This window comes from Urocampus carinirostris, chromosome 3, assembly GCF_059441175.1.
Source record: "Urocampus carinirostris isolate Australia breed hairy pipefish chromosome 3, RoL_Ucar_1.0, whole genome shotgun sequence".
Taxonomy (NCBI): domain Eukaryota; kingdom Metazoa; phylum Chordata; class Actinopteri; order Syngnathiformes; family Syngnathidae; genus Urocampus; species Urocampus carinirostris.
The window spans coordinates 4,105,292-4,130,136 of record NC_142351.1 but is presented as its reverse complement, the minus strand read 5'-3'; the positions used below and the strand labels follow the sequence as shown (position 1 = coordinate 4,130,136).

General features: G+C 40.8%; 1 protein-coding gene across 2 annotated transcripts in view; it reads left to right on the top strand.

Annotated features, from left to right (window-relative positions):
* The window catches only part of LOC148368374 (lysine-specific demethylase 6A-like), a 92,799-nt gene that overhangs the window by 52,954 nt on the left and 15,000 nt on the right, over positions 1–24,845 (top strand). For both annotated transcript variants that reach the window (XM_088330400.1, XM_088330401.1), the window contains 11 exons: positions 45–116; positions 2,238–2,339; positions 6,433–6,828; positions 9,031–9,872; positions 12,477–12,606; positions 14,932–15,037; positions 15,116–15,321; positions 15,390–15,448; positions 18,180–18,254; positions 18,330–18,478; positions 23,655–23,769. In XM_088330400.1, the coding sequence (XP_088186526.1) occupies positions 45–116; positions 2,238–2,339; positions 6,433–6,828; positions 9,031–9,872; positions 12,477–12,606; positions 14,932–15,037; positions 15,116–15,321; positions 15,390–15,448; positions 18,180–18,254; positions 18,330–18,478; positions 23,655–23,769 (2,252 nt within the window). The remainder of the gene's footprint in view (positions 1–44; positions 117–2,237; positions 2,340–6,432; positions 6,829–9,030; positions 9,873–12,476; positions 12,607–14,931; positions 15,038–15,115; positions 15,322–15,389; positions 15,449–18,179; positions 18,255–18,329; positions 18,479–23,654; positions 23,770–24,845) is intronic.

Genomic DNA, 24,845 nt, shown 5'->3' with positions numbered 1-24,845 from the left:
CGCCTTGTATTGAGACTAACGTGCCAAATTCCATGAATTAACAGGGAGAGTCTTGGGCCTCGAATCCATCACAACAGCCTGTTCCCAACTGGTACCTCACCCCGCAGAAGTTGCAGGTTGGTCATTACGTTTGTTGGATGTATCATTTTAGATAGATAGATAGATAATTTATTCATCCCCGTAGGGAAATTCACACTTCCAGCAGTATCCTTGTGTTGAAAAAGAAGATAAAAAAATAAAGATGTAGAATACAAAAGTATTTAAATCAGGGGTGTCAAACTCATTTTAACTTGGTCCAGTGCCAGAAAACATCCAAAAATTATCCACTTGGAAAGTTATAACGCACGGGGCTGTAGTGAATTCAGAATCCCAAAGGTGAGAACCACTAGGAAAAGTATGTGTGTGTCTGTGTGTGGAGTCAAACTATGGAACAATTTACAAGACGAGATCAAACAATTTCCAACTATTCACCTGTTCAAATATAAATACAAAAAACCATTAGTGGCAGAATACAGAGATGAAGAAAATGGGATACGAGTGATAGGAGATTGGAAATACTGCGTTTACAACTTTAGTTTACCTTGTTGTTATTGTTGCTATTATTATATCATAACTCTTATTATTGCTACTGTTATTATCATTGGTGTCACAATGATATTTAGTGACTATTAGCATTATAACAATAATAGATGGGTACAACGATGATTAGTGTATAAAATATGTGACTATTATTATAAGTATTGATATCTGACCTATGTAATATGTATATCAGTGAGATTTTGTTGCATTAGGCACAAGAGCTATCGAACATGTCATGTTAACATCATTTTTGTTGTTGAGTCATTGTTTTTGTCCTGTTTTTAGTTTATAATGTTAGAAATAAAGTTTTCATTCATTCATAATAATAATAATAATAATAATTTCCTTTGTATTGTCATTCTTTGTAACAATGTACACAGAACGAAATGTCGATACACCTGACCCGTTGTAGCGAGCCGATGCAGCCGCAGCCAACAGAGGGCGGCGCCATTTTACCAATGTTATAAGTCTTAGGTATGACTCGGCCGAGGCGCGAACCAGCGACCTCCCAGTCTCAAAGCGGTCGCCCTACCATCTAGGCTACTGAGCTGGTAAAGCAAAGATTGAAGGAATTAACATTTTTCTTAAAAAAATAATAATTTCTAACTTTCTCAATGTCTCCACAATACTACCTATTCATTAGGCAACTCATTCGAACAGAAGTGTATGCTGAACAAAGTCCCTGTTAACTAAAAAAGCTGTCACAGTCTTGTTTCAGAGATCATTTCTTCCTCATGCCATGAGGCTCTTTAACTCCACCCAGGAGGAGTAAAAGCCCACATTAAACCCCACATTTGCATATGACCCTATTTTTATTGCAGTGTGTATTTTCCGTAGCACTATTTAAATCACAGGTGTCAAACAGGCGGCCCGCGGGCCAGATCAGGCCCGCTAAGGGATTGAATCCGGCCCGCGAGACAACACTTAGAGAAGCGCAAGAGAAAAACATGCGGCAGGTTGAAATATGTCAACTTGATGTTGCCAAAGCCAGGTGCCTCTCACAAAGACACTGTACATGTATTTCTGTCTTTCTCTCTCTCTCTCCTTTTCTCCCACTCTGTCTCTGTCCCGCTCTGTGTCTCTTTCTCTTCCTTTGTTGCTTTTTGTCCCTTTCTCTCTCATTCATTTAACCTCTTTTGATCTAACTTCAATTTTTCTCTTTCTCTCTCCATACCCTTTGCGCTTTCTTTTCTCTTTTCTATCCTTCTGCCTTTCTATTTCTCTTTGGATTTCTTTCTTCCTCTCCCTTTCTTTTCCCCTCTCTCACGACTTTTAATCTTTGGTTTTCACGCTCTCTCCCTCTCTCTCTTTTTCTTTCTTTGTCCCGCCCTCACTCCTTCTCCCTCCCTCTATCTTTTATTTCTTTATCTCTTTTTCTTTCTCTTTAATCTACTAGACCGGCCCCCGACAGAATGTTTGTTCTATCGTGTGGCCCCCGACTTCAAATGAGTTTGACACCCCTGGTTTACAGCAACCGATTGACGCAAAAGATTGTATATCATAGATAGGAACAGAGCAGAATAGCAGAAGGTAGCAAGATAGGGACTGGGAAAATGGACAAATTGGCCTTGAAAAGTCCTTGAATTTTGGTCATGGAAAATGTGTAAAAACCCTGCTATTCACTCGTTCATCTTTGTTTTTGTTCGTGTTCCCTCCAGTTGTTGGAACAGCTGCAAAGTAATCGGGCCAGCTTGAAACCCCCCCAGTTTCAGATTTTGGAGCAGCTGGAAGCTCAGTTCACAATGATGCAACAGCACCAGGTATATATGAATCTGTCTTTTTGATTTACGAACAATCACGATGAATAATACTGCATACTGTATTTTCACGACCATGAGGCGCATAAAAAAGTCTCCGATTTTCTTGAAATTCTGTGGCGTGTTCATTTGACCTGTGAAAAGTGATGGGTCCCGGGGAATCGCATGCTCAAAAATCTATGGGTCCCAACAGAGATCTATGGGTCCCCAAAATTTAGTGTTATCCAGGTTGAAATTGTAAATCGATGACAAATATATACCGTAAATTCCGGACTATAGAGCGCACCTGATTATAAGCCGCACCCACCACATTTCATCGGGATAACCGCTTTTGTACTTACACAAGCCGCCCCTGTATATAAGCCGCACGTAATACAATCACAAAATTAACCCAAACCCTACTTTGAGTCCCGCGATCTTAACTGAACATAAAGTACACAGTTCAAAAGTGAAAACAATTTTTGCATTGCCGGAAAAAGATTTGATGCAGATCTGCAGAGTCCGGGTCCCGTTAAAAGTAATCCAAGGAAAAAAAGTGTATATTTCCAAAGGTAAGGGTGGGAAAAATATATATCCATTATTGTCTGCCGTGTCCACAAACACTCACCTTTAACCGTCCCCACTTCCCGTCATCCCCCGCGTTTGTTACGCCCCTTCTTTTTAATTGGTCAGTGCAAGACTTATCAGAATCAGTGTCCAAAATAAATACATAACAAAAATATACAGTTGCAAATACATATTATACATGGTTACACATATTTACAAAGAAAGACGGTACACCGAGAGAGTTTTCAAAGCTTTAATAATAATAATATTATAACTTTTATCCCAAGCCGTGCCTGTGAAGGGTAGCAAAACGCTACTAACAACACGCTCGCAATACAGTTAACGGGTCTGTTAAAAAAATATATTCATTCACTTTTAATCATCACACTTAATTGGTAATACAAAGCAGTTATCACTTCAGATTTTTCAGTTCACAAAAATATTGTACATTATACAAAATAATGTTGCTGAAATATTAGTCTATATATTCATGCAGTTTTAATCACTTCAGATTTTTCAGTTCATATATTCTTTGTAGTTTGCTGTCCCGCCACAGTTGTGATGCCTTCTCAAGGTCCAATTGCAGCAACGGAATTTCCATAGCTTATTTGTGGTTTTCATTGTCGTGGTGCCGATCCAATGTGCTTTTCTGAAAGTTCGTATTGCGAAATGATTTACGCAATCCAGTAGCCTCCATTATCATCCTCCTCACAGCGTAACCAGGAATATATTTGAGTCCATTTTGGCAGAAAAGTCCTTTTCTTGCTAAGAGTATTCTTTTGTTTATCTTTTGTTTATCTTTCGTCGAATCGTTCGCTTCAAAACACGTGTTTTGCTTGCCTTCGCGGTCTTTTGAAGAATTTCTCTGCCGTTTTTTCGTGCCGGAATTATTGGCGTTATCGCTTTCTGTATTATGTTTTGACTTATTACCGATACTACTAATAATAATAATAATAATTTCCTTTGTATTGTCATTCTTTGTAAGAACGAAATGTCGATACACCTGACCCGTTGTAGCGAGCCGATGCAGCCGCAGCCAACAGAGGGCGCCGCCATTTTACCAATGTTATAAGTCTTAGGTAAACTACCAATTTTTTGTTGATTTGCACTTAATACCAACTGTTTTTTCGGAGGCATACTTCTCTTTCACTCGACGACAACCACCAAAACAATGACGTCATCTCGAAGCAATGAAATCTCGTTTGCCGAGATCGGCGCGAGACCAAAACAACAATGGCGGATCTGCCTGACGAAAAGTTTGGAGTGCGGTAAATCTTGGTTAAAAAAAAAAAAAGGTAATCGGGTAATAATAACAATTTTGTGTCAAAAAAGTTGCGTCCCGGGGACGCACGTTGATTTGACACTATGCGTCCCCAGCAAAAATTATGCGTCTCGGACGCAGGGACGCGGTCAAACCAGGACACTGGCTCTCTATCGCACCCTGTGTGTAAGGTAAAGCGACGGATGTAGCTGAGGACACGATGAGGCTGTAATGGGTGAAGTGTGGGTGTATATATAAGGCTAGGTCACACTGCAGGGCTTAATGCTCAATTTTCAAATTTTGGGTGAAATCCCATGTTTTTGCGGGCTCATTCACATTTCCGACTAAATGCGACTTGTATGCGTCTCCTGTTTGATTGCCATCATATCAGAAGGAGACGCTTGACGTCACACGCAATGCATTGTTTGCAGAAGTACTCATGGGTGCTACCGCCGTAGCGTATGTAGCAATTTCAAAGTTATTGTGCTAGCTGTGACTGAACAGAGTTGTCCCCCCCAAATATTTATTCGATCCAAAATTTCACAATCCCTCCATTGAATGCTTTCCATGTATTCGTCCGGTGTGTTGTTTTTTACGCTACGTGGAAGAACATGGCGTGCGTCTTTTAGGTTGTGATTTAAGCCGGAGGGGCGCCACTGAATCCAGGACACTAGCCAGGGTAGCATTAAACTCATTCATTAGTGAGTCAATCGAGCCTTCATATAAAGCACTGCACCGCTTTTAAGTAATAAGTCCAGAAGGTAATTAAGTCATTAAACTGCTATCGGTGTGTGAATGGGTAAGTGTGAAGCACATTGTCAAGCAATTTGGAAGGATTTTGAGTGACTTAAAGTGCTATATAAATGCAGGCCAGTCGGATTTAGGCACAACAGCGGCCGCAACAGATGGAACCCGTGCCTTATCCAGTGTTCATTTTACCTGTGAAAAGTGATGGGTCCCGGGGACTCGCATTCTCAAAAATCTATGGGTCCCCAAAATTTAGTGTGTTCCATCCCCTTACAAACTGTCGTATTTTCCCTTACAAAATACAAAAAAAATAAAAAATTCAAACATGTTTATTTATGTAGTTTAACATGTTATATTGTACATGCATTTCCTTATATCATATATATTGTTAATGAACATTTTGTTGTGAGATACTGAGTTGCTCGACATGAATGAGGTTTATTATTAAAAAAAAGTTCAAAAATGAAGTCGCTTGGGCGTTCACTGTAGAAGGAAAAAATACATGCAAATAGAATTAAGTAGAATAATACATTTTCTTATTCAAATTATGAATTCATTTTCTGCATTCAATTATTGTTGGTAATATACTGATTAAAAGGGATCACCACAAACCTGTCCTTTTTCATTTTCTCCTTTTATACTTCCTTTTTTTCTTAACTTCTTTCTACAACATAATCAATCGTAATATAATGCATCAAAGCGAGTGAGCCATTGGAGAGCCGGCTCTTTAATGAGTTGAGCCGAAAAAGCCGGTTCTTTAAAAATAAACTGACTTTCACTACACAACTCGAACTGGAGATCGGCGTGCAGACGAAAACTCGAACGCGAGACCAAAACAACAATGGCGGATCTTCCTTACAAAAAGTTTGGAGTGTGGTAAATCTTTGTTAAAAAATGATAATGACAATTTGGTGTCAAAAAAGTTGCGTCCCGGGGACGCACGTTGATTTGAGACGATGCGTCCCCAGCAAAAAGAATGCGTCTAGGACGCAGGGACCTGGGCAAACCAGTACACTGCTTACTTAAAAGCCTCACTGCAGCATTTTGTACAAGCTGAAGGCTCTTGATTTTGGACTTCTGGAGACCGGAGAGTAGTGCATTACAGTCAGGGTTTGGTAGGGTTGCTTTAACTGGATTACTTTCAATGACTTTTGGATTACTCCAATACCAAATATGCTAATAAAAGACAAAATAAACTAAATATGAATAAAATGATGACTCACAACACGCGGTAAGCTTTCCCTCCTGGCTTTGATCTCTTTGATCTCCGGCAAAACGAACATCAAATGCCACAGAAACAAAATGAAAATCAATCGCACGTTGATTTGACACTATGCGTCCCCAGCAAAAATAATGCGTCTAGGACGCAGGGACCCGGGCAAACCAGAACACTGCTTATCGTGCGGTGCGCCCTGTGTTGTGTTAAACACAGAAAAAACACGAGCTACGGAGACTGCGCCTTTTAACTCGTGAAAATACGGTGCTCTTTTCTGACACAATGGGTTCATTCGTAGAATGTCGACGGTATTTTCTCTGTTTTAGATGCGGCAGAATGCTTCAGGAGTCCAGCCGCGCCCCTCCCTCCCCAATGGCCCGACTGCCAATTCCCTCCCGTCCCCTAATCCCAGTCTGTATCCCACGCGTCCGCATCTGGGACTTCATCGGCCCCTGTGCCCCCCTCAATCTTTACCCAATGGGCCCGTAGATCATGGGGCACACAGATGCTCGGACGCAGTTTCCCTCCCCGCACGTGAAAGTAACAGTAGTAGTAGTAGTAATAATACGATTCAATCGGGACCGACGACCTCGGGGCCCAATAGAGATGTGCCTTATCTGCAAGCTACCGGCAGCGGCGACGCAGCACTGCTACCTCACACCTGCACAAGCACGCAAACACAGGACACCGCGCCGCGTCCTCTGCACCTTAACTCCTCTCAGGTAGGTGGATTATGAGCAATGTTCCCTGTCATTTCCCAGGGGTCTGAGCGTTCACACAAAGTCGGCAGTGAGCAACGGCAATCCCAAGCGTGGCAACTAAGTCATTATCAAACATGTCCAAAACTTGACATCAAGTTACATTTTGCTGAGTTTCCGGCAATGCAAAAATTGTTTTCACTTTTGAATGAATGGACTCATGTACAATTGCAAAGGTTGCAGGCTCACAAATGTCGTTTGTTTTTACAATTCTTTCACAAGATTTCCATTTCTTTTATTCCTAGTATCTTTTGTCGCATAATACTAACATTTTGGGGGCTTATTGAGTCGGTTGCACGATACAGAATTGTATTTAATCACATTTTTTAGTGGAAGTACAATGTTGGCAACAAGATTGACTTGGTATCATTGGAAATTATTTGAATGCAACACAAACCTTTTCCTCTTTTTCTCCTTTTTTTTAAATTCCTTTTTAAAAAAATCTCATTGTTTTTATTTTTTCATAGCTTTTAGTTTCTTTTTTTTCTTTTTTTTTCTGGCTTTTTTCTGAAAATTTCCTTCTTTCTCTTTTTCAGTTTCTTTTTTTCTCAGCTTTTCACTACTTTTTTATTTTGGTATTTTTTTCTTTTTTGTTCTATTCCCCCCTTCCTTTAAGTCACGGTGTGCATAATTTTACATCATATTTGGTCGTGTAGGGATTAAAGAAGCAAAAACAACCTGAAGAGCCGTTTGGGACCCGAAAGAGCCGGTTCTTTCTAGTGAGCCGAGCAAAAGAAGCCAGTTCTTGAAAAACTACCGACTTTACTCAACTTCGTTCTACTTCGACATTGACTTCAAAATACGGCATTTAGAACACAGCGTGAGGGGAACCCTTGTATTTTTACCTTCATGCACTGTAACTTTGACTTAATTCGCTTTTTAATTAGCAATTTCCAGCCCTGATTTTTGTGAGCTAGCTAGATTTTCTTGTGCGCGGAAAAGTTCGCAGCTTAGAGGGAACATTGCTTCCAGGAGTATCCTTGTGTTGAAAATAAAATAATAAAATACAAGATATGGAATACAAAAATACCCAATATAACGTTTTGCTATAGAGTATTTAAATAGTGCTAAGGAAAGTAAATAGGGTTAAATGCAAATGTGGGGGTGAGGTTTCATGTGGGCTTTTATTCCCCCGGGTGGAGTTAAAGAGCCTCGTGGCATGAGGAAGAAATGATGCAGGTTGGAAGAGTTGCACGAGTTGGGGAAGGCGCTAAAGCAGGGGGTCGGCAACCCAAATGGGAAAGAGCCGTATTCGACTGGACCAGAGCAAAATTCATATCCCCAAGTGTCATTCAAAATATATACTGACAAACATCAGAAATCAACTACGAAAACAGTTAAAAAGTGCTTGTGACAGTATTGCGCTAATACCCGTTTGAGGTGACTTCTGTGTGGAAATTAAGATTACAAGGTTTATTGCGATGCCACTTTAAAAGGGGAGGAGCTTGTCAAGTCAAGTCATTTTTATTTGTATAGCCCTTAATCACAAAATTGGCCTCTGCCGTGTGGTGCCAGCTTCTGCCACGGTTGCCATGGCGCCCAATTGGCCCCGCCCGTGGGCGCCAGCTGAAGCTCGTTGACAGATTGGCTCCCTGTCAGTATTCAAACGCTGTCCTGACAGTCCCTTTTTGTCGGTCTGTCTGCAAATATCCGTTTTTACACAGCTAGCCCTTTTTTGCCTGTCCTGTGTTTTTGCTTTTGTTTTTCTCCCGCTACGATCCGTTTCGATTTCGACTTTTTCCATTCCCGACACCGCCAACGCTCGCCACGGAAGTCCCACTACCGCGGCTGAGCAACCTACTCCCCGCGACCAACGATCTCCGGATCGAGTGTGCGCTCCTTTCTTTTTTCCCCAATAAAACTGTGGGTAACGTTATGCGAGTGGGTCCTGTTCTGGTCCTGACAGTAAGTATGTAAAGTCAAGTCATTTTTATTTGTGACGCCCTTAATCTCAAAAGAGTCTCAAAGGGCTGCACAGGTTATTGCACAGACTATTATGACACCATCCCCTGATCTGAAACCAACATGAGGGCAAGGAAAAACTCAAAAAACCTCAACATGAGGAAAATGAAGAAACCTTGATAAGGGCGGTCTTTTACGCTTCTAAAATGTAAGGATGTCTTGCCACCCTTCAGCCGATTGATCTGTCGCTCTCTTCCTTTCCAGGTGCTACAGAAGCGACCTGTTTCTCTTGTGGGCCCCCATCCCGAGGTTCCCACCTCTAACCCGCATCCCCTCAACTCAATCGCTCTCCCGCAGTCCAGCAATCAGGTTGGGCATTCCGACGCCGCCGCGCCGCAGCAACAGCCGGCGCACAACCACCTTCCCCCGCCTCCGTCCCTCCCCCCGTCCTCTACCTCAAGTGGGGCCTCACCCAGTGTGTCCACTACCAAAGACGGCAAGACCGCACCCACCCTCGCCCCCGCGGCCCTCGGTAACGGCAGTTCGGAGGGCGGGACGCCATCGCCGCTGGCGTCGAAAGACGACAAAGCGGCGCAGTCCGACGGTCTCGCCTGTAACGTCTACTCGGGGAAGGTTGGCGAAAGTGGTGAAAAGCAGAGCCTTAGCGCAGACAATCCAAGACTATCCGCCCTGCTGGCAGGGGAGGTGGATCGGGGAGAGGGGAAAGCAGAAGGGACGGCCTCCTCGACGACTCCTCCCAACAAACTCAACCACGTCCACCCTGCCGGCTTACCCTCCACCCCCAACACGCAAGGAAGTTCGGCCGCCTCCTCGCCTATCTCTGCCATATCCACAGCCACTCCCTCACCCAAATCCTTAGAACACACCCAGGCGGGCGGCCACGGTCTCGGCACCACCGCCACGACACCGACCGTCAACGGGAACGGCAAAGGGGGGATTTCGGAAGACTCCCGAAGCCCGCAGAAGCCCGAAACGGTCACCGGTCTCAAAGCCACACCGCCCCACGGTTCCTCTTCCTCATCCTCGTCATCTTCATCCTCTGTGTCGATCTACCCCAGTTCCACTGATGTGCTGAAAGCCTGCAGGTAAGAACCGGTGTTTTGGGCTGTTTACAGTTTGTTCTGTGCGTTTTCATCATAATATGTCTCAATAGTTAACCTAAATTGTTTAATGAATTTCCATATAAATGGTAAATGGTCTGCATTTCTATAGCGCTTTTCAAGCCAATGAAGACCTCCCAAAGCCCTTTACAATGTGCTTCACACTTACCCATTCACACACGCACTCACACACCAATAGGGAGTCCGCCTCCAAACGCTTTGAGGATAATCAAGATGGTAAATGGTCTGCATTTCTATAGCGCTTTTCAAGTCAATGAAGACCTCCCCAGAGCGCTTTACAATGTGCTTCACACTTACCCATTCACACACGCACTCACACACCAATAGGGAGTCCGCCTCCAAACGCTTTGAGGATAATCAAGATGGTAAATGGTCTGCATTTCTATAGCGCTTTTTAAGTCAATGAAGACCTCCCAAAGTGCTTTACAATGTGCTTCACACTTACCCATTCACACACGCACTCACACACCAATAGGGAGTCCGCCTCCAAACGCTTTGAGGATAATCAAGATGGTAAATGGTCTGCATTTCTATAGCGCTTTTCAAGTCAATAAAGACCTCCCAAAGCGCTTTACAATGTGCTTCACACTTACCCATTCACACACACACACTCACACACCAATTGGGAGTCAGTCATGCAAGGCAAATACCTGCTATCGGGGGCATTCGGGATTCAGTGTCTTGCCCAAGGACACTTCCACATATAACACGAAGGAGTAGGGAATCGAATCCGCGACTTCTTGATCCCAAGACGAGTGCTCTACATCCTGAGTTAATGCCGCCCAGATGCACACAAAAAAAATTTCCCTCGTTTTGTTTTATTCTATCTTTGAGGACAATACAGTGACTAAAAAATAGTTTGATCATGGGATGAAATCGAATGCCTTTTTCTATGTCATCTACATCCCCAGTGGTCTAGTGATAACACAGTGAATCCAGGCTTATTAGTATTGGTATTATTGTGATTGCCGTTATCACTGATGATACAGAAAAGGTTGGGGATTGCTGGCATAAATAACACATATTTTGACAAGGGGCGCCCTCCAGTGGTATTTTACAGTAACTGACGCATTGGATATGGTGATGGGATTTTTGTAGCGCTGTTAACACTAACGTCAGGGATGTCAAACTCATATTAACTCTGGGGCCACACGATAGAACAAACATTCTCTCGGGGGCCGGACAAGTAGATTAAAGAGAAAGAAAAAGAGAGATAAAGAAATAAGAGAGAGAGGGCGGGACAAAGAAAGAAAAAGAGAGGGAGGGAGCGTGAGAAACAAAAGATAAAAAGTCGTGAGAGAGGGGGAAAAGAAAGGGAAAGGAAGAAAGAAATCCAAAGAGAAATAGAAAGACAGAAGGAGAGAAAAGAGAAAAGACACAGAGAGAGAAAGAGACAAAGAGCAACAAAGGAAGAGAAAAAGACAGACAGAGAGAGCGAGAGAGAGAGAATGGAAGATAAAAATAGAGAGAGAGAGAGAAAGAATGGAAGATGAAGAGAAATAGAGAAAGAATGGAAGATAAAAAGAAATAGAGAGAGAGAGAGAGAGAATGGAAGATAAAAAGAAATAAAGAGCGAGAGAGAATGGAAGCTAAAAAGAAATAGAGAGAGAAAGAATGGAAGATAAAAAGAAATAGAGAGAGAGAGAGAATGGAAGATAAAAAGAAATAAAGAGCGAGAGAGAATGGAAGATAAAAATAAATAAAGAGAAAGAATGGAAGATAAAAAGAAATAGAGAGAGAGACAAAATGGAAGCTAAAAAGAAATAGAGAGAGAGAATGGAAGATAAAAATAGAGAGAGAGAAAAAAAATGGAAGCTAAAAAGAAGTAGAGAGAGAAAGAATGGAAGATAAAAAGAAATAGAAAAAGAGAGAAAGAATGGAAGATAAAAAGAAATAAAGATAATGAGAGAAAGAATGGAAGATAAAAAGAGAAGGAGAGAGAGAGAGAGAGAAAGAATGGAAGATAAAAAGAAATAGAGAGAGAGAGAGAATGGAAGATAAAAAGAAATAAAGAGCGAGAGAGAATGGAAGATAAAAATAAATAGAGAGAGAGAAAAAATGGAAGCTAAAAAGAAATAGAGAGAGAGAATGGAAGATAAAAATAGAGAGAGAGAGAAAAAATGGAAGCTAAAAAGAAATAGAGAGAGAAAGAATGGAAGATAAAAAGAAATAGAAAAAGAGAGAAAGAATGGAAGATAAAAAGAAATAAAGATAATGAGAGAAAGAGAAAGAATGGAAGATAAAAAGAGAAGGAGAGAGAGAGAGAGAGAGAAAGAATGGAAGATAAAAAGAAATAGAGAGAGCGAATGGAAGATAAAAAGAAATAAAGAGCGAGAGAGAATGGAAGATAAAAAGAAATTGAGAGAGAGAGAGATACAAGTGCAGTGTCTTTGTTGGAGGCACCTGGCTTTGGCAACATCAAGTTGACATATTTCAACCTGCAGCTTGTTTTTCTCTTGCGCTGCTCCGAGTGTTGTCTGGCTTGACACCTGCGACTAACGTGAACCAACTGATTTCACTCATTCCAGAGTTGTCCTAATTTGTGCCGTTCTGTGGATTTGCATGCAGAAACTTGGGGAAGAACGGTCTTTCGAATAGCAGCATCCTTCTGGACAAGTGCCCGCCGCCAAGGTTGCCCCCTCCTCCTACGCCAGCCCTGCCCAAAGACAAGCTCAACCCACCTACACCCAGCATCTATGTGAGTCCTCCAGAAAATCCAGTCTCACTTGAGGGGGGTCAAGCATACGGCCTGCGAGCCTGATCGGGGCTGCCGACAGATCAAATATACCAAATCCATCCACCCATCCATCCATTATCTGCACCGATTATCCTAAGTAGGGTCGCGGGGGTGCTGGAGCCCATCCCAGCTGTCTTGGAACAGTGGGCCGGGGACACCCTGAACCGGTTGCCAGCCAATCGCAGGGCACACAGAGACAGCCAAGTCACGCGCTCATTCACGCCTAAGGAGAATTTGATTTTGGTCAGGCCAATCAACCTGACATGCATGTTTTGGGAATGTGGGAGAAAACCGGAGTGCCCGGAGGAAACCCACACAAGCACGGGGGGAATATGCAAACTCCACACAGACAAGTCACTCGCTCATTAACATCTTGGGAGAATTTGATTTTGGTTAGGCCAATCAACCTGACATGCATGTTTTGCGAATGTGGGAGAAAACCGGAGTGCCCGGAGGAAACCCACACAAGCACGGGGAGAACATGCAAACTCCACACAGGAGGTTCAATCTCATGACCTCAGAACTGTGCTGCACAAGCGCTAACCACTGTGCCGCCGTGCTGCCCTTACCAAAACCAACCTTTTTTTAATTTCTTAAGTATTGGCCTGGTATTCTGTTATTTAAGGTCAACAAAAACATGGTGCCAGAAAACATCCATAAATTATTCATTCAGAAAGAGGGAAATTATAACTTGAGGGGCTGTCGTGAATTCATAATCCCGAAGGTGAGAACCACCAGGAAAAGTACAGTATTTTCGGCACTATAAAGCGCACCGGGTTATAGGGCGCACCCCGAAAAAATAGTTTTTGGTCCTATTTTTGACATACATAAAACGCACCGGATTATAAGGCGCTACAACGGGAACGTCGACAAAACTGTCAGATAGTTCAGTCCAACTTATTACCCCCTTAACATTCCCAAAGCTTGCAAAGACGCAAATACGTGTCGAGAACACATGCGGATGCGGTGTCCGTACGATGTCACTCAAATGCATCGTTCTATCATTCGGAAGGTTAAAGTCTTGGGATTCAAGAAATGCCAACCATTCCTTAGTTTCTATTTTCTTTTTCGCTCGCAACTTTACTGTGCATATGACAATAAACACTTGGAATTGAGTTTAATTTAAAAATAGACACTCCATTCCATCCATTATCTGCACTGCTTATTACAGAAACATCGAGTTCAGTCTGAAACAAGATACAGGGATAATATATATAGCCAGAGTAGCTCACCGAAGTCGTTGTGTTCATAATCATGTGCAGCCGTGGTCCTCTTATATCCGTGAGTTTAGTAAATCCAGGAGAATGAAATATTTACAAATACAGAATAGTAAAAAAATGCTTTCTGTATGCCGTCAACCAAGTGCTATACGCATTCATCTTTTTCGGCCAATTGCAGGCTTTGTTTTGCCGTCCAAGCCAATGCCAGCCTGTAAATGATAAAAAGGATCCGCCCCTTGACCTCCGAATAACTTTAGCCAATAGTGATCCATTCAAATGATGATTGACACATTGGTTAGCCAATGAAACGCCGGTAAATAAATCCCAGCATACACCGCGGACGACTTCGCCTTCGGGGGAAAATCGAGTCGGCGGCTGCTTCCCTTAGTTGCAAGACTTTGCGACTTAATATTGATCCATTTATAAGGCGCACTGTAATATAAGGCGCATGGTCAGCTTTTGAAAAAAATAAAGGCTTTTAGGTGCGCCTTATAGTGCGGAAAATACGGTATGTGTGTGTCTGTGTGTGGAGTCAAACTTTGGAATAATTTACAAGACAAGATCAAACAATGTCTAACTATTCACATGTTCAAATATAAATACAAAAAACATTACTGGCGGAATACAGAGATGAAGAAAATGGGATACAAGTGAGATTGGAAATACTGCCTTTAAAACTATGGGTAACTTTGTTGTTATTGTTGCTATTATTATACCATAATTGTTATTATTGATATTGTTGTTTTTGTCATTGGTGTCGCAGTGATTTTTGGTAACTAGTGGCATTATGACTTTGAGGGATGGGTATTACGGAGAATAATGTATAAAATATGTGATTATTGTAATTATTACAATTATTGATATCTGACCTATGTAATAAGTATATCCATGAGATTTTGCTATATTAGACTTAAGAGGAGAAGATAAAGGGGTAAGGAAAATAAGCATCTGCTTCTGACTACCCCTTTTCGAACATGTTACGTCACATTATTTTGTTGTTGACTCCTTGTTTTTGTCCTGTTTTTATTCTAATGTTCTAAAGTTTTCATTCCTTCATTCAAATCAGTTGGAGAACAAGAGAGATGCCTTCTTTCCACCACTGCACCAGTTCTGCACAAATCCTTCCAATCCCGTCACGGTCATCAGAGGACTTGCCGGAGCACTCAAACTGGGTACGTTTTCATGTCTCTAAAGCGCAAAAATCCTAACCGAGGAAACGATTGTATGAATCGTCCATCTTTTATCTGCAGACCTGGGCCTTTTCTCCACCAAGACTTTGGTTGAAGCCAACCCGGAGCATTTGGTCGAAGTGTGGACGCAACTTTCTCAACCTGCCGACGAGAATTGGGACGTGACCGGCACTAAGAAAATGTGGCGCTGTGAAAGTGCTCGGGCCCATACGACCATCGCTAAGTATGCGCAGTACCAGGCCGCTTCCTTTCAGGAGTCGCTACGGGTAAGTGAGCAGACGACGCACTCTGACGAAAAAACATCCAGTCTAACTTTTAATGTCTACATTTTCAGGAAGAAAATGAGAAAAAGGCACTCAAGGAACCCTGCGACGCTGAGCCAGCAGCAGAGAGGTACACCATATGTAGGGTTTAAAAAAAGACCACTTACCGTAAATTCCGGACTATAGAGCGCACCCGATTATAAGCCGCACCGGCCACATTTTAAGAGGTAAACCGATTTTGTACATACACAAGCCCCACCTGTATATAAGCCGCATGTGCCCACATTTAAACATGTAACACAAACACAAAATGAACCCAAACCCGACTTCAAGTCCCACGATTGAAACTAAATGTCCTTTATTAAAGTCCACAGTCCAAAAATCACAGCCGGCAAAATGAACGGAAAATGATACCGGTACTTAAGGTTTGATGCAGACCTGCAGAGTCCGGGTCCCGTTGAAAGTAATCCAAGGAAAAAAGTGTATATTTCCAAAGGTAAGGGTGGGAAAAATATATATCCACTATTGTCCGCCGCGTCCACAAACAGGTCCGTCTGTTCCTCACCTTTACCCCACTACACCCCCCCCCCCCCCCCCGGTTTGTTCCGCCCCTCCATTTTCATTCCCCTGTGCAAAATATATCAGAATAAGTGTCTAAAATAAATACAAATAAATACATTCCAAAAATATACAGGTCCAAATACATATTATACATGGGTTACACATATTTACAAAGAAAGACGGTACACCTAGAGAGTTTTTAAAGCTTTAATAATAATAATATAGCTTTGACAGGGCAGTTAATGGTAGCAACACTCGAGCGCCGCTGGCGGCCGTTAGAAGAATTACATAAATTGGCCGCATCACTGAATAAACCGCAGGGTTGAAAGTTAGGGGAAAAAGTAGCGGCTTATAGTCCGGAATTTACGGTACTTGTGGGGGAACTATAAAAGTTGGCTAATGCTAGAAAATACCCCAGGCATGAGACTTGTTGAGTTTTCTTTACAACCGCAGTTGAAGGGGGAGTTCAGAGGAGCGAGGAATATACAGTGGAACCTCGCTAGTTCGCGGGTTCAGAGCTTCGCGGGTCTAAAAAAGATTCAAAAATTAAAAATATCGAAAAATATTTAAACATTAATAATAATGAAAAATATTAAATTAATATTAGAAATTACATTATTTTACAAAATTTGAAAACAAAATATTCAATTAGAATTAGTAATTGCATCATTTTACAAAATTTTAAAACACAAAGAAATGCACGTACAGTAATGATGAAAAATATTAAATTAAAATTAGAAATGACATTATTTTACCAAATTTGAAAAAATAATTCAATTACAATTAGTAATTGCATCATTTTACAAAATTTGAAAACACAAAGAAATGCACTTACAGTAATCATGAAAACTATTACATTCAAATTAGAAATTGCATTATTTTACAAAATTTGAAAACAAAATATTCAATTTGAATTAGTAATTGCATCGCATTGCATTTAAGGAATGTGTTTTCATATGGTGGAAAATCATGATTTGGTCAATACCAAAAGTTCATCTGGCTTAACTCAGCCGAGATCATACACATATCCCTTATCTTGGTTTTGCACTATACCCAGTGTTCTGGTTTTCCCGCGTCCCTGCGTCCTAGACGCATTGTTTTTGCTGGGGACGCATAGTCTCAAATCAACGTGCGTCCCCGGGACGCAACTTTTTTGACACAAAATTGTCATCATCATTTTTAACAAAGATTTACCGTACTCCGAACTTTTCGTGAGGCAGATCCGCCATTGTTGTTTTGGTCTCTCGCCGATCTCGGCAAACGAGATTTCATTGCTTCGAGACGACGTCATTGTTTTGGTGGTTGTCGTCGAGTGAAAGAGAAGTATGCCTCCGAAAAAACAGTTGGTATTAAGTGCAAATCAACAAAAAATTGGTAATTTCTTGAGTATCGGTAATAAGTCGAAACATAATACAGAAAGTGATAACAACGCCAATAATTCCGGCACGAAAAAACGGCAGAGAAATTCTTCAAAAGACCGCAAAGGCAAGGAAAACACGTGTTTTGAAGCGAACGATTCGACGAAAGATAAACAAAAGAATACTCTTAGCAAGAAAAGGACTTTTCTGCCAAAATGGACTCAAATATATTCCTGGTTACGCTGTGAGGAGGATGATAATGGAGGCTACTGGATTGCGTAAATCATTTCGCAATACGAACTTTCAGAAAAGCACATTGGATCGGCACCACGACAATGAAAACCACAAATAAGCTATGGAAATTCCGTTGCTGCAATTGGACCTTGAGAAGGCATTACAACTGTGGCGGGACAGCAAACTACAAAGAATATATGAACTGAAAAATCTGAAGTGATTAAAACTGCATGAATATATAGACTAATATTTCAGCACCATTATTTTGTATAATGTACAATATTGTTGTGAACTGAAAAATCTGAAGCGATAACTCTGAAGCTTTGTATTACCAATTAAGTGTGAGGAAGATCCGCCATTGTTGTTTTGGTCTCGCGGTTCGAGTTTTCCTCTCCAGTTCGAGTTGTGTAGTGAAAGTCCGTCTCTTTTTAGAGAACCGGCTTTTTCGGCTCAACTCATTAAAGAGCCGGCTCACTTGATTTGATGCATTATATTACGAATCATTATTGTTGTATAAAGAAGTTAGGAAAAAAATGAAGTATAAATGAGAAAATGAAAAAAGACAGGTTTGTGGTGATCCCTTTGAATCAGTGTATTACCAACAATAATTGAAAGCAGAAAATGAATTCATAATTTCATAATACCCCCCAGAAATGCCAATGTTTCAAAAATATGTGATTCGGGATTCACACTTTTTTTTCCCGGCAGCATCGCACGGAAACGAAGAGGACCCTTAAAGCACATCAAGTTCGGAACCAACATCGACGTGTCGGACGAAAGAAAGTAAGGAGAGCCGGTCCGAAGAGGTCCTATCCATCCGATTTTGCTCTTGAAGGCATCTTGCTCTGTTCCCTTTAGGTGGAAACAGCAACTCCAGGAACTCGGTAAACTGCCGGCTTTCGCCCGGGTCGTTTCGGCCGGCAATCTGCTCAGCCACGTGGGACACACCATCCTGGGCATGAATACCGTGCAGCTCTACATGAAGGTCCCGGGGAGCCGGATAGCAGGTTGGCTCCACGGAATCCGTCCACGACATCGGGTTTCCCAAACTCCATTTCCGGGGTTCTCCCGAGGTCTTAAAAAAAGTTTTCGGTTTGATGACTGCGAATTAAGGCTTTGGAAAGTTCTTAAATTCTGTGTCCAAGCAGTGTCTGAAATAGTGGATCTTCTACGACGGGCGTACAACTTACGCAACGTCTCCGCCCGGGTGGCCGACAACTTTTTCAAGGAAAAGAAAAAAACGATTTTTTTTTCCAAATCAAACATTTGCTTTATTCCGATTTCGAAATCTTCGTTCAATTCGGAAATTTCGGAACTTCGGTTTGTTTGGCAATTTGCATACTCAGCAGCCAATCAGAAGCCTGCATCGAATAACTTCCTGCTACCGGACTTTCCCGAGCGTGATAAGGTCGTGCATTTGCATATAGACGCACAGAGAACACAAGAAAAATGGAGAAGTGTTGAGCAATCAAGCTAAAACCTCAGCCAGCAAAAAGAAACATTCAAAAGAAGCTAACAAAATGTATGACGCTACAAAACGTAAACGTACATTAAAAGCATGGTGGAAAGAGGAGTTCACATGGCTTGTAGCAGTCGACGCAACGCAAACATCGCATTAATGAAGATGAGTCAATACAGGAACATAATGATGCTTTATTCCGATTTCAAAATCTTCGTTCAATTCGGAAATTTCGGAACTTCGGTTTGTTTGGCAATTTGCATACTCGGCAGCCAATCAGAAGCCTGCATTGAATAACTTCCTGCTACCGGACTTTCCTGAACGTTATAAGGTCGCACAGAGAACACAAGAAAAATTGCTTCGTGTTGAGGAATCAAGCCAAAACCTCAGCCCCAGAAGAAAGATTCAAAAGAAGCTAAACAAAATTGATGACGCTACAAAACGTGAACGTACATTAAAAGCATGGTCGAAAGAGGAGTTCACGTGGCGAATAACTTCCTGCTTCCGGACTTTCCTGAGCGTTATAAGGTCGCACAGAGAACACAAGAAAAATTGATTCGTGTTGAGGAATCAGGCCAAAACCTCAGCCCCAGAAGAAAGATTCAAAAGAAGCTAAACAAAATTGATGACGCTACAAAACGTGAACTTACATTAAAAGCATGGTCGAAAGAGGAGTTCACGTGGCGAATAGCTTCCGGACTTTCCCGAGCATGATAAGGTCGTGCATTTGCATATAGACGCACAGAAAACACAAGAAAAATGGAGAAGTGGTTGGGAATGAAGCCAAAACCTCAGCCCCAGAAGAAAGATTCAAAAGAAGCTAAACAAAATTAATGACGCTACAAAACGTAAACGTGCATTAAAAGCATGGTGGAAAGAGGAGTTCACGTGGCTTGTAGCAGTTTACGCAACGCAAACATCGCATGAATGAAGATGAGTCAATACGGATACATAATTATGCTTTATTCCGATTTCGACATCTTCGTTCGGTTTGGAAATTTCGGAATTTCGATTCGTTTGGCAATTTGCATACTCAGCAGCCAATCAGAAGCCTGCATCGAATAACTTCCTGCTCCGGACTTTCCCGAGCGTTATAAGGTCGTGCATTTGCATATAGACGCACAGAGAACACAAGAAAAATGGAGAAGGGTTGAGGAATCAAGCCAAAACCTCAGCCCCAGAAGAAAGATTCAAAAGAAGCTAACAAAATGGATGACGCTACAAAACGTAAACGTACATTAAAAGCATCGTGGAATGAGGAGTTCACGTGGCTTGTAGCAGACGACACAACGCAAACATCGCATTAATGAAGATGAGTCAATACAGGTACATAATGATGCTTTATTCCGATTTCGAAATCTTCGTTCAATTCGGAAATTTCTGAATTTCGGTTCGTTTGGCAATTTGCATACTCGGCAGCCAATCAGAAGCCTGCATCGAATAACTTCCTGCTACCGGACTTTCCCGAGCGTGATAAGGTTGTGCATTTGCATATAGACGCACAGAGAACACAAGAAAAATGGAGAAGTGTTGAGGAATCAAGCCAAAACCTCAGCCCCAGAAGAAAGATTCAAAAGAAGCTATCAAAATTGATGATGTTACAAAACGTTAACGTACATTAAAAGCATGGTGGAAAGAGGAGTTCACATGGCTTGTAGCGGTCGACGCAACGCAAACATCGCATAAACAAAGACGAGTCAATACAGATACATAATGATGCTTTATTCCGATTTCAACATCTTCGTTCGGTTTGGAAATTTCAGAATTTCGGTTCGTTTGGCAATTTGCACACTCGGCAGCCAATCAGAAGCCTGTATCGAATAACTTCCTGCTTCCGGACTTTCCCAAGTGTGATAAGGTCGTGCATTTGCATATAGACGCACAGAGAACACAATAAAAATGGAGAAGTGTTGAGGAATCAAGCTGAAACCTCAGCCCCAGAAGATTCAAAAGAAGCTCACAAAATTGATGACGCTACAAAACGTAAAGGTACATTAAAAGAATGGTGGAAAGAGGAGTTCACGTGGCTTGTAGCAGTTTACGCAACGCAAACATCGCATGAATGAAGATGAGTAAATACGGGTACATACTGATGGCAGATGGAAAACAGCGATGTTGTATACACGCAATGAATGTTATAAATAGATTTATAATAAACTTAAATTTAGAGTGTTGTTTTGTTATATATTCTGATGAGCAATCATTAAAACTTTGCAACAATGTTTTTTTTTTTTTTTTTTTTGAGATGAGTCGTCTTATTGGGTTTAGAGATGTGAAAAATGTCCGGTAACTTTTTGTTTCAGACACTGGTAGAAGTCTTTAATTGAGCTCTCAAACATTTTTCCTTTTCTCTGTCTTATCTGTGTGACAGAGCTTATTAGGGCCGCAACAACAAATCGATAGAATCGTCGAGTGGTGCGATGTAACGCCATTTAGCGCACTAATCAATGCAATGTCGGGACACCCTTGAAATCGGCCTTTGGTCCAGCGTTTTATAAAAAAACATATTCATATTTTGACAAATTAAGATTTAAATAGAAAAACACTGTATTCAGAATTGATAACCAAATAAATACAACTTAAACAAGTAAAACACCATCAAATTAGCCAGTCGTCTCTTTGTGTCTGTCTCTCCGCTTGTGTTTCACTGTGTCTCTCTTTCTCTGTCTCCTGCTATCTCTCTCTTTCTGTGTCCATCTTTCTTGATCTCTTTTTTGTGTCTGTCTTTCATAATCTGTCTCTATCTGTTTGTTTCTCCCTCTTTCTCAGCCTTTCTCTGTTTCTCTCTTACTATGTCCATCTTTGTTATTGTCTCTGTTTTTTTTCTTTTTCTCTATCTCTTTCTCTCCTTATCTCTGTTTCTTACTCTTTCTCAGTCTTTTTCTGTGTCAATCTTTGTTGATCTCTTTTTTGCATTTTTTTGTGTCTTTCATAATCTGTCTTTTTCTCTCTATCTGTTTTAGTTTCTCCCTCTTTCTCAGCCTTTTTCTGTTTCTCTCTTACTATGTCCATCTCTGTTTTTGTCTCTTTGTTTCTTTCTCTCTATCTTTTTCTCTCCTTATTTCTGTTTCTAACTCTTTCTCAGTCTTTTTCTGTGTCCATCTTTGTTAATCTCTTTTTGTATTTTTTTTGTGTCCATCTTTCTTAATCCGTCTCTTTTTCTCTCTATCTCTGTTTCAGTTTCTTCCTCTTTCTCAGCCTTACTCTGTTTCTCTCTTCCTATGTCCATCTCAGTTTTTGTCTCTCTGTTTTTCTCTCTCTATTCTTTCCTTATCTCTCAGTTTCTTACTCTTTCTCAGTCTTTTTCTGTGTCCATGTTTGTTTATCTCTTTTTTGTCTTTTTAGTGTCTGTCTTTCCTAATCTCTATCTCTGTTTCAGTTTCATCCCCCTTTTCAGTCTTTCTCTGTTTCTCTCTTCTTATGTCCATTTCTGTTTTTGTATCTCTGTTTCTTTTTTCTATCTCTATTTCTTTCCTTATCTCTCAGTTTCTTACTCTTTCTCAGTCTTTTTCCGTGTCCATCTTTGTTGATCTCTTTTTTGTCTTTTTTGTGTCTATCTTTCTTAATCTCTCTCTCTCTCTTTTTCTCTCTCCTTTTCTCTCTGTTTCGGTTTCTTCCTTCTCGGTCTTTTTCTCTGTCCATCTTTGTTGATCTCTTTTTTGTGTCTGTCTTTCCTGATCTCTATCTCTATTTCAGTTTATTCCTTTCTCAGCCTTTCTCTGTTTCTCTCTTCCTATGTCCATCTGTTTTTGTCTCTCTGATTCTTTTTTTCTATCTATTTCTCTCCTTATCTCCCAGTTTCTTACTCTTTCTCGGTCTTTTTCCGTGTCCATCTTTGTTGATCTTTTTTTGTCTTTTTTGTGTCCGTCTTTCTTAATCTCTCTCTCTTTTTCTCTGTGTTTCAGTTTCTTTCTCAGCCTTTCTCTGTTTCTCTCTTTCTATGTCCATCTCTGTTTTTGTCTGTTTTTTTTTTCTCTATCTCTATTTCACTCCTTATCTCTCAGTTTCTTCCTCTTTCTCAGTCTTTTTGTGTGTCTGTTTGTAGTTCTGTCTTTCTTTTTCTCTTTGGCTCGTTCTCTCCCTATCTTTGTCTCTCTGTTCTTTTTGTCACTTTTCACTAGATTTTTAACTTTTTGGTACTTTTTCAGTTATTTTTTCATACTTTTAGGTAGACCACATTCTTCAAATGTTTTTGTTGTAGTACTTTTTGACTTTTGGCAATTTTTACAGGCGTTTTTCCAGGCCTAGTTTTGGTCAATTTGCATTTAAAGGTTTGTTTTTCCGTCTTTTTTCTTAAACAAGAGAAGCCATGTTCAGAACACTTCATGTTCACTGTTGCGTTTATGTTAAGAAAGATACAAATTAAAAAAACTGTTCATACAGGCAATTAAATGGAATAAAACCTTTTTTTTCTAGTCAGAAACTATATGTGTATGTCAATTTTTTTGTATAATTTTATTTATTTATTCCTGATTGATCAATTTCCTTGTTAAATAAGCAAAAAATCATCATATTTTGTGTTAAAAAATAAAGATATTTGAGAAGATTGTAATGTTTTTATCAGAGCTTCTTTATAAAAAAAACTGATGCGGCCCAGCCTCACCCAATACTCTCGCCCCCAGTAAAAACTATTGACACTATTGGGAGTTTGGGACCCCTGGTCTAAATTCGTTAACAGACCAAAAGCGGTACGATGATTGATTTGTATATTTGATTACCCATAGGCCACCAGGAGCACAACAATTTCTGTGCCGTCAACATTAACATCGGGCCGGGGGACTGTGAATGGTTTGCTGTACCGGAGCCTTACTGGGGTGTGATGAGCAACTTCTGTGAAAAGTAAGGCTGTGTTTTAAAGTGCTTGAAATCCTTGAAAGCGCTTGAATTATAATGTTGTGTTTTCAAGATCAGGAAAAAAAATGTTTGAATTTTGTTTGAAGTGCTTGAGATTGTTGCCGTAGCCATGTTTATTATAGACCATGCAATCGATGAAGACAATTTTTAAAAGGTGCGTGAAAATGACGACAACATGCCTGCATTCGGTCATGATGGCGTTGTCATGTGAAGCCTCGCACCCAAGAGGACAGCTCTATTTAGAAAACCGGCCTTTTTGGCTCAGCTCACTGAGAAGAACCTCTTCCGGCTCCTAAACGCCTCCTCAGAAGTTTTTTTTTCTTAATGATATCAATTATTAAAATATATTACGCCCCAAATTATTTAGTAATTAGTAATTTCACGTGTTCTGTAGGTGATCCCTGAAAAACACAGGAAATTTAAATATCGTAAGAGACACAAAAACTTTAGCCTTTTACATTTAAAGTCAAACAACATGACAAATATAAAATCGTCAGTGCTATAATTAAATGATACAATGCAAAAAAAATATGTATTAACAATTCTATTTGAACTGAATTACACACAGATCCTCTGAAAAACATGCTAAAAAATATAATTTAAAATAAGTAAAACGAAAAGCAAAAGATAAGCAAGATTAAATGCACTCTGCTTCAAGGCAATCATAGTGGAATGGCAGAATTCATGACAGTTTATAGCAGCCCATGGACGCACAAAAAAAACGTAGATAATTGATAGCTCAAAATAGCACAAAGTATGTGCTAGCAGCAAGATAGTGACTTTATTTTAGTCATCAAAGTCAACAACCTCAAAAAGTTATTTTAGTCAGTGCTGGATTTCTTCCTTTGGAAGGTACTGGAAAAATCTGGCCTTGAAAGTGCTTACAAAGTGCTTAAATTTGGCCATGAAAGGGGTGCACGAACCCCGTAAGCTGCTCTTTCTCTCCGGGTATTTCTGAGAACGCTTCAGACTCTTTTGTTTTCTTCCCCCTTTGTCATCCCTGCTGTCATTGTGCAGAAGTTTTGGGCAATAATGACAAAAGTTGACTCCAGCCCCTTTTT